Source organism: Fukomys damarensis, unplaced genomic scaffold (assembly GCF_012274545.1).
Source record: "Fukomys damarensis isolate Sample0158 unplaced genomic scaffold, DMR_v1.0_HiC HiC_scaffold_19, whole genome shotgun sequence".
In the NCBI taxonomy this organism is placed as follows: Eukaryota; Metazoa; Chordata; class Mammalia; order Rodentia; family Bathyergidae; genus Fukomys; species Fukomys damarensis.
The window spans coordinates 55,704,670-55,714,134 of NW_022900931.1; the positions used below are offsets into that span (position 1 = coordinate 55,704,670).

At 39.2% G+C, this 9,465-nt stretch overlaps 1 protein-coding gene across 2 annotated transcripts in view; it reads right to left on the reverse strand.

The window, feature by feature from the left end:
• Positions 1–5,246: 5,246 nt before the first annotated feature.
• The window catches only part of Lsm14a (LSM14A mRNA processing body assembly factor), a 27,184-nt gene continuing 22,965 nt past the window's right edge, over positions 5,247–9,465 (reverse strand). Inside the window, exons 9-10 of one of the 2 annotated variants that reach the window (XM_010631816.1) lie at positions 7,618–7,674; positions 5,247–5,991 (exon numbers count right to left, since the gene is read on the reverse strand). In XM_010631816.1, coding sequence (XP_010630118.1) covers positions 7,651–7,674 — 24 coding nt within the window. In that variant the 3' untranslated portion in view covers positions 5,247–5,991; positions 7,618–7,650. The remainder of the gene's footprint in view (positions 5,992–7,617; positions 7,675–9,465) is intronic. The other variant, XM_010631815.1, reaches the window with a different exon arrangement.

A 9,465-nucleotide genomic window follows, 5' to 3' on the forward strand; every position in this document is an offset into this window, starting at 1 on the left:
GTACATGTTTGCCATACATAATAATTACGTTGATATAGGGAATTTAATTTGTACCTGTACATAATAGGTCTTCTTTTTTCCTACATGGTATGAGTTTTATGATAGAAAAGAAAATCTATACTTAGCTCATTTTATAAACTACAGCCTGCTGTGCTCCACAGACTCATTTGGGAATAGATAAAGGTTACTAAATACTGGGGACTGGAGCAAAAACCAACTCAGAAACAAAATTTACAAAATGCTTTCAGCAGAAGCAAAATCCCGATTTTCAAAGCTAGGATGTGCATTCTCATCAACAATCCTGTATGAGGCTGGCACCCAAGGATCATGTGGATTAGGTAAGTACCAGGATTACAGAGGTATAGTCCGACACCTAGTAAACATGTTTGTCCTCTGTCCTCCAGTAAATGTAAAAAACATTCACTGGAATTTATTACAATCTTCCAAGGGCTCAGGCTTCTCACAGTCCCTCAAGACTGGCATTTTTACCCCCAGATTGCTCAAGTCTGGAAGAGAAGGCAAAGCTTTCTGGGCATGTACTCATTGCTGGCTGCTCTCAGTTGTTTCTGTGCCACTAAACCATGAGTGACTATGAGTCACTCCAAGAAAGCCTTATTATTGAAATGAAATACGCTCTGGCCTCACAGAGCTGCTTTGTTTCTCTATAAACCACATGAGCATCAGTATATTTTAAAGCATTTCTTTAAAGTCAATGTTCATTATGACCTGGAATCAGACTCAGGTCTATTTTGAGATGTTTATGACTTAAACCTGAAAGTATTTTTTTCAGTCAGCCAATTTCATTAAACATGAACTGAGCTGGAATTTAAAGGACACCCATACCACTGGCTCATAGCTTTGCACCATCACGGAGAACGAAACCACATTAGATTCACAGTCCTACCTCATGTTCTTGGAGCAATTTTTACATGTCTCAAAACCACAAGCCTCCTTTTCTTAACACCAGCTCAGATAAACAGAACCTTTACACCCCTCCTCAGAAGGCCCAGACTGTTCCCAAAGGAGCAGTGCCTGAGCCCTGCACCTCCAGCCTTCTGCTGGCTGTCTGGCCTTAGCTGCTGAAAGCTCTCCCGCGCCTCCCCTCAGCTGACCGAGATGATATCTCTTCCAAATTGTTCCCATGTCTCCATTTGGAGAGAAACCAATGCTAAGTCCCCATTTAATGCCATCAGATTCAGAGATTAATGGTACATCTGTCCGGAAGTCTGATTCCAATTTTACCAATATTTGCCATTTTTTACTTCTAGTTTTTGGAGATGGGGACTCATCATATAGCCCATGCTAGCCTTGAACCAACAATCCTGCCTGCCTCAGCTTCCCTTCGCAAATGCTGGGAATATCAACTTGCAACAGCATGCCTGGCTGTCCTCATCTAAAAATAGTTATAATAGTAAACAAAGCAAACAGGTGACATCTGAACTCCTACAGGAAAAGACCATTCACCTTCATTACCTTATAGTGGCTTTTCACCTTTACAGTTTAATGTCTGAAAAGAGTATGAGGATCCACATTGAATCCACGCATATTTGATCTGAAGAGTGAGTAGAACTTCAATAACCCTTTTTAGGAAAAGGACAGGCTGCTTCTCAGCTTATGCTGTGAACACAGGAATCCCACAGAGGCAGTTTTTCCAACAGCAGAAAACCCAGAGGAAGGGATAACAGCCATGTAAATAAAGAGACAAACAACACACTCATTTGCTCTATCCCAGGAATAAAAAAAGTCTCAGTACTCAAAGCAGTCAGGTCCTGAAGGAAACTTTGAGTCTTAACTGCTGCATTCCCTAGACTGTTCCATAGAAATCTCCCCCTTCCACTGAAGTCATTTCCCTCTCTTTATGCTGCAGATATAACCTGTATATTGGACCTGGAAGGATGGGGAAAATAAGATAACCCTACTGTAGCAATTCTACCAATATTTTCAAAGGAGGGGGCTAGATTAGATGAGCCACCTGTGTTGTCTAATTATCTCTTCAAACATGGTTACCCCCGGGACTAATATCTCACAGCACCGTTTGAGAGACTAATAAAAGACATTCCCAGGCCCCAGTAGAGAACTTCAGAATCACTGTCTGGGGGTTGGGCATGGTAATCTGTATCTTAAAAATGCTCAAAGGCTGGGGTTTTTAGCTCAGTAGTTCTGTTGCCTGCCTTGCAAGAGCAAGGACCGGAGTTAGATCCCCAGTACAAATAAAATAAAATAAAAATGCTCCTTAAAGCTAGGAGTGGTGGTGCATAATACCAATACTCTGGAAGTACCAATCCTCCCAATACTTTGGGAGGCTGAGACAAGAGGATCACAAATGCAGCCAGCAAAAATGCTGGAGATGTAGCTCTTTGTGAAAGCTGTAAGTTTTTTTTTTATTTTTTTTTTTAAATTCCAGGACCATAAGAAGCCTTTACTGTCTCTGCCAGGAAGTCTCTGAACAAAGGAGACTAAAGCAACATGGTAGCTTCTTTTATAAGAGCTGAGTGGGGGTTAGTCTGGGCTGGGGTGGAGTTGAATGAGGTAGTATTAAGTGATTGGTGGAGCCTGTGACATCACTAGGAGGGCTTGTGACATCACTAGTTGCTAGGAGGTTGAAAGTATCAAGGTTACCTTTCTTGATGAAAGCCATAGCTTTAATCCCCAGTACAGGCGGTGGGGAAATCCCACAGATTCTGATTAAAGATTTGGGAACCACTGATAGAAGACATGATAAAGTAGTGACTACTATGATAATGGGTTTCCAAAATGAGAGTACTACAGGAAATAAGATCCCTCTATACATTGACCTTTTTTGGGGGGGGGCGGGTACCAGGGATCGAACTCAGGCCCTTTGCACTTGCAATGCAGGTGGTGGCACCACTGAGACAAATCCCCAGCTTTATACATTATCCTTTTAGAGCCCATGTAAAGACAACTTTTTCCCTCCTTCCATGGTGGGATAAAAATTTTTTAAGTAGTAAAAATTTATTTGAAAGCTGGCAGGAAAAAAATTCCCCATTCATGGTCTTTCCATGCGGCACCGTCCAGCACAGCACAGCTAGCACACTTAGCATCTCTGACTTGTAACTCAGATGTTTTGAAATAGGGTATTGCAATGTACTTTAGGCCAAGCTGGAATTCGCCATGTCTGGAACTTGTTATCTTCTTGCCTCAGCCTCCCAAGTGCTGGGATTACAGGTGTGCTCCACCATGGATAGCTAACCTGTCACTCTTAAAATACCAGTGGGTAGTCCCTGGTCACTGTAATAACCAAAACACATCCCTTACTTGTTAGGTGTCAGTTCAACTGTTGATCAGGAGCCAGTGAGGTGGACTAACATTCCTTTTCTACCACTTACATAAGTCCTGACTTTGAAGGAAGAAATAGTCTAACAGACAAGTTTTGCATTTTGTCTTTTTCCTCTTTTTTTTTTTCAATGCTGGAAACTGAATCCAGGGCGTCAAACATGCTAGAAAAGTGCTATACCACTTAGCAATACCCCTTCAGCTCAAGTTTTGCATCTTCTACACCTAAATGCCTACAGGGTAGGGTCTATTCTGGACTGGTTTATAGCTTGGCTGTTTGTGGTTGGCTTAGTAGCCTCATGTCACAGATCTTATTAGGAGTGCTTACACTCAGAAGAGAAAGAGACTTTGAGCTTTTTAACAATAAATACATCTTGGAAAAATAAAAGTCAGAAGCTGATTTAGTGATCACTGAACATAAAACTATCCTAATTTTGGCTGGGTGTGGTGGTGCATTCCTATAGTATCAGCACTGGGTAGGCTGAGGCAGAAAGATTGCTGCAACTTCAAGACCAGTCTGAGCAATGCAGCAAGGCCCTGTCTCCACAAAACAAAATAAAAACGGGACACGGGATTTAGCTCAGTGGTTCTGCTGCCTGCCTCACAGCACAAGGACCCAAGTTCAATGCCTGGTAGCAAAAAACCAAAAACTATTGTAATTCTGATCTTTTTTTTGTGGGGGGATACCAGACACTCAACTCAGGACCTTGTGCTTGCAAGGCAGGTTGTGGCGCCACTGAGCTAAATCCCCAGCCCCAATTCAGATCTGTTTTAATAATGCTTTTCATTATACTTCTATTGAAAGAAAATTTATTTAAGAGAAAGAACTTTGACGAACATTTTTTATTTAACAGTTTTATTCTGTTTTAGAATAAAAACCTTGCTAATATAATATTAAGGTGCACTGCAGGTATGTCATGATGCCAGTTGTTACTGGGACAACAAATGCCCCCAATCAGTGACCCAGAGGGCTGGGAAAACACATGAATTCATACTTTCAGAGCACATAGAGCTGTTATTTTACAGTTTTTCTTCTTGAAATCAGCCTGGAACAGTTTAGTCTACTCAAGTATTGCCATAGCATTTGCTGTGATGCTCAGAATGCCTCAGAAATGTGTTCAATATCATGATTTGTGAGTCCTCCAAAGATTATGTTGTTAACATGCAAGCAAATAGTACTAAACAATATTATCTAAACTATGGCTGCCAAATACTGGATCTTAGTAATGAAACCAAATTACAAAACATTTCATTGTAGAGCTATACAAAAGATATAAAATTAAAAATGTCAACCATCTTTAAATATTCCAATTCTGCTACTGTGAAGTTTTGTACACCTTTATCTACTGTATGTTTTAAGAGTAACATTAACAAAAATCAAAATAGATAAAAATATTTAAATCTTTGGATACCTTTATTCCATGGCCTTCATAAAAACACAAAGTGGCTAATTTTTTCCATGATAGCTAAAATATCAAAAAGACTGATTAGTAATTTATAATTAGAAATGAACTCTATTCTGAGTCATTTGTGGGTTACAGGCCCACAGAAAGTATTAATGATGTAATACAAGTTATGGTTGCTGAAATAATTTTGAGCACTCTGAATGCTTTTAAAATTAATGGAATGAAACATTATCACAACAAAATTCCAGGTATATCAGGAAGAGCAGGTTAATTGATACCTAGTTTCAATGTCTTAAAAAAGGGAGGAGGGTTACTTATTTGAAAATACAGCAAAGTACATTCTTATCTATGATTATTTACATTTGTATACTGAAAATATCTATTATTTGAACAAATCCTGTGATACGTCATTTGCTACAAAATGAAGTTCTTAGACTGAGCACGAATAATTTACCCTTTTGGAAGAATGTATCAAATCTTCATTTTTAAAAACAGAAATTAAAAAATCTTAAGCCTGGAAAGCTAAGAAAAAAGAGAGATCCACCCATAACTTTCCTCCTCAGCACATCAACTTCTGCAAAGACACAGTATGTTTACTGACTTTAAAATGTTTATTCTTTAAAAAATTAGTTGCTTTTTATACAGCTATACAAAGTTCTTAATGTTTCTTTGGCAATGGAATATAATGGAATTTTACAACTATATAAAAAAGTTACCTTTGCCTAAGAAACGGTATTTACTGTGTACATAGTTGACTGACAAAATTCTCTACCATCCAGCACCCTAATTAATCAACGAAATAAGCTACCTCATAAGATTTCCAAAAAGAAAAGAAAGACACACACACATACATACATACACACGCACAATCTTCTGTGGCTCAAAACACAGTATCACGGCCCTATCTGCAGGCAACCTGCAATAATTGCCAAATACAATTTAGTGATAAGAAAAATCCTCTCAGTGATGAAAAAATACGTATAAGTCCCACTGAAGTACTGCTTTAGTTTATCTATACATAAGAAATTACTTAACCTTCTGCTATTCCAAATATATTTAATGCTCATTTATAAAGATGAGCCTTCCTCCCCACAAAAGGAAATTGTGTTGTATCGTTGAAATTAAGCAGAAAAATAAACAAACAAAACCCAGTGCTGGTGACAAATATACAGCAAATTCACTTCTTCCTTCTTCACAAAGACTGAAATCAATTTTCAGGACCATGAAGAGCTACAAATTCACCCATTTTCAAAGACTTGTTTGAAGACTATGCAGCAACTTTGTTGTCTTTCTGAAAAGGGGAAAAAAAATTAGCTCATGTTCCAAATGATTGGTTTATTAATAAGCCCCTCTTTTTAAGTTTAAATTACCTTTACATTTAAGCATACTTTTTATTTTATGAAAATATTTGTTTAAACCAATTTCTAGGGACAATTCTTTATAATTTCCATACCCAGTAGTAGCTCATTATTTGTCTACTGCATTTTCCACTCAGCAGAGGTTAAAGCAGTGGTATTATGATCTGGGCCTGGTAAGGTCACGCTAAGATACAGGTATACCCTATGACTTCTGGCTGCCCTAATTATTTTGTTTTTAAAAATTTAGATTTCTACTCTTTCTTGTTTTATTGAGACAGGGTCTTGTTATATAGTTCAGGATGGTCTTGAACTCATCAGGTAGCCCAGGCTGGCCTCAAACTCATGGCCATTCTCCTGCCTCAGACTCTCGAGTGCTGGGGTTACAGGTGCATGCCACCATGCCTGGATGGCCCAATAATTTAAAAAAAGTAATGTAACTTAAATGCTCAATTTAGTAGTCAAAATTATCAACTAAAACTGATAGCACTCTTTTCAAAAAAAGTTTTCTAGGGCTGGGGATTTAGCTCAGTGGCAGCGACACCTGCCTTGAAAGTGCAAGGTCCCAAGTTCAATCTCCAGTACAGAAAAAAAAAAAAAAAAAAAAAAAAAAAAAAAAAAAATCTAAAAATCCTTATCTTTGATACCTTTTACAAATAAACTGCCCAGACAGTAAAATATTTCTCTTCAAAATTTCATGCCAGGAGGAAGCAATGATTTAGAAGTTTATTCAAAGGAACCCCAAAAAACTCTTAAATTAGAAACAAATTCTGAAAAGAAGTTAACTTGGAAATTAAAAAGTATAATCAGTGAGAATGCAATAAAAATTGGTTTCCAATGAAACTAATCCCAAACTAAAGGTCTGTCGGAGCTTCTGTTTTTCTCCAGTCCAGCTGCTGCCACACAGCTGGTTCTCCACATCCTCGGGCTCTGCATCCACAGGCTGAATGAATCAGACAGAAACTAAGAAGCAGAGGGGCTTGCACTGCACCTGTACCGAACATGAAGAAATGTTTTCCTCACCACTATTCCCTCAACACTACACTTAACTACTGATGTCACATTTACATTGTCTTAGATATAAGTAATCTAAAGACGACTAAAGTACATGAGAAGGGGACTGGGAGTGTAGCTCAGCTGACGAGTTCATGTTTAACATGGGTAAGCCTGTGGGTTCAATCCACGGCACCTTAAAATAAATAAAATACACAAGTATGTGTGCAGATTACATGCAGACCCTCTGCTATTATATACGGGACCTGACCACCTGTTGATTTTAGTATTCACAGCAATCCTGGAACCAATCCCCATGGACACTGAGGGACAGCTATACCTAATTTTTACTGCTGATTCTCCCTTCAGCTGTTAAGACATTTCCTTTCATGTAGGTAGACTTCATATATAATTTCATATATAACTTTATCCACTTATACAACACCAAACTGTTTATAGAATTATATATTGAAAGAAATACGGCATAGTATTAAATTGGCACAAGAAATAGATGAATCTGCTGCAACCCACCAAAGCCAATCTCTACCCCGCCTTTTTTTTTTTTTTACCTTTCAGAAAGCAGTACGACCAGTCCAGACCTTTTAGGGTCCAAAAGCTGCGGTTTTCTGAAAGGTAAAAAAAAAAAAGAGAGACAGGGGAGAGACAGAGGGAAGGAGGGAGGGAGAGAGAACAGGGAGAAGGGGAGGGGAAGAGAGTAACATGCTGAGTCATTTCAGATACCTCATTTCTCTGGATCTTCTCTGAAAAACATAAGGCTCAAACGCACAGTCTTAGCCATCAAGGAGGCTTAATTAAGCATCTTGGCAGCAGCATATAAAATGGGAGCTGGCTACATTCTTATTATCCCAATACTAATTGCTACCCCTACTCCCCCCAAAAAGGAAGAGAAAAGACATCATAGGACCAAATATCTATGTTTAAAATATTATCATTAAGAAAACTGGACCAAGAGTCCCGAGTTCTGGTACTGTTGCTTTGTACCTGGATCAATGAACTTTTTAGGGTCCTTAATTTCCTGACCATCTTATATGGGTAGAGTATGAAAGAGGTTCTAGTTTGGCTGACTTTTTTGAGTTCTAAAAATTTATGGGCCGGGGATTTAGCTCAGCGGTTGGGTGGCCTGCCTTGCAACTGCAAGGACCCAAGTTAAATCCCCAGTATAAAAAAAAAAAAAAAAAAAAAAAAGATCCTATATTTGTTTGTTTTTTGGTACCAGGGATCGAACTCAGGACCTTCCATTTGAGAGGCAGATGTGGTACCACTGAGCTAAATCCTCAGCCCTATGATCCTGTGTTTATTTTTGTTTTCATTAAATAACCAGGCTTGCTTATGCTCGGGCACAAACTGTACAAAGAACAAAGTCAACTCATTTCATGAAGGCTACTGAAATGATCCACTTCTGGATAGAAGCACCAGATGATGTTTCAGAAATGAGTTAATTCAAAATTCAATCTCCTTTAACACACAGTGATCCCTCACTATTTCCAATATTCAAAGATGCCAGATGATCCAACTTAAAAGGTGTAGGTTTTGAAGATCAGGGCTCTTGGTGGACAGAACAGTCATTTAACTCTAATGCCCAATCATGGTGCTGGCCACACTGAGACACTTTCAGTTTTGTGGAAGGCTGAAATAGTGAATTTCTTCTCTCTCTCTCTCTGGGCTTTTTTCCTTTCTTGTGACATTGGGGATAGAATCCAGGGAAGCTTTACCACTGAGTACATCACCTGCCCTTTTCCGGTTTCATTTTGATACAGAGTCTCACAAGGTTACTCAGGTTAGCCTCACTTGAATCCTTTTGCCTCAGCTTCCTGAGCAGCTTGGATTATAGGTGTGAGCCACAGATCATGGCTGAAGTAGTGAATTTCTTCTAATCAACGTAATACGCAAATACTTCAAGCCCACTATGGCTCTATACTGAGATAGGTGTTTTGGTAGGAAGAAAAGTAGAAAAAGCTCCCATCTGGCAGGGAACAATAACAAAAACAAAACACAGGAAGAAGGAGGGTACAAGTGTATTTAAAATGCGTGCATATGAAGGCAGACACTACTGAGGTCAGAGAAGTATGAAGGGATAGAATTTCCCAGAGGCAGTAAACCTGGGGCAAGACTGTGTAGGGCAAGTGAAAGGGGTGCCTGGCTTCAGCTGTGCCTGTGTCCCTGCTTATCTGTGAATACTGAGAAGGCTGGAATTGTATTGGTTTGTCACTACTAATGCCTAGTTGTGCTTGGCTAGGCTTATATGAATTAGTTATAGTTGGTAAAAGTATGAGGTTAGAATTGGAATCAATGAAGGGCCAGGGATTTAGCTCAGTGATACCGTGCCTGCCTGGCAAATGCAAGGTCCCGAGTTTGATTCCTGGTATGAGAGGGAGAGAGGGGAGGGGGGAAGGGGG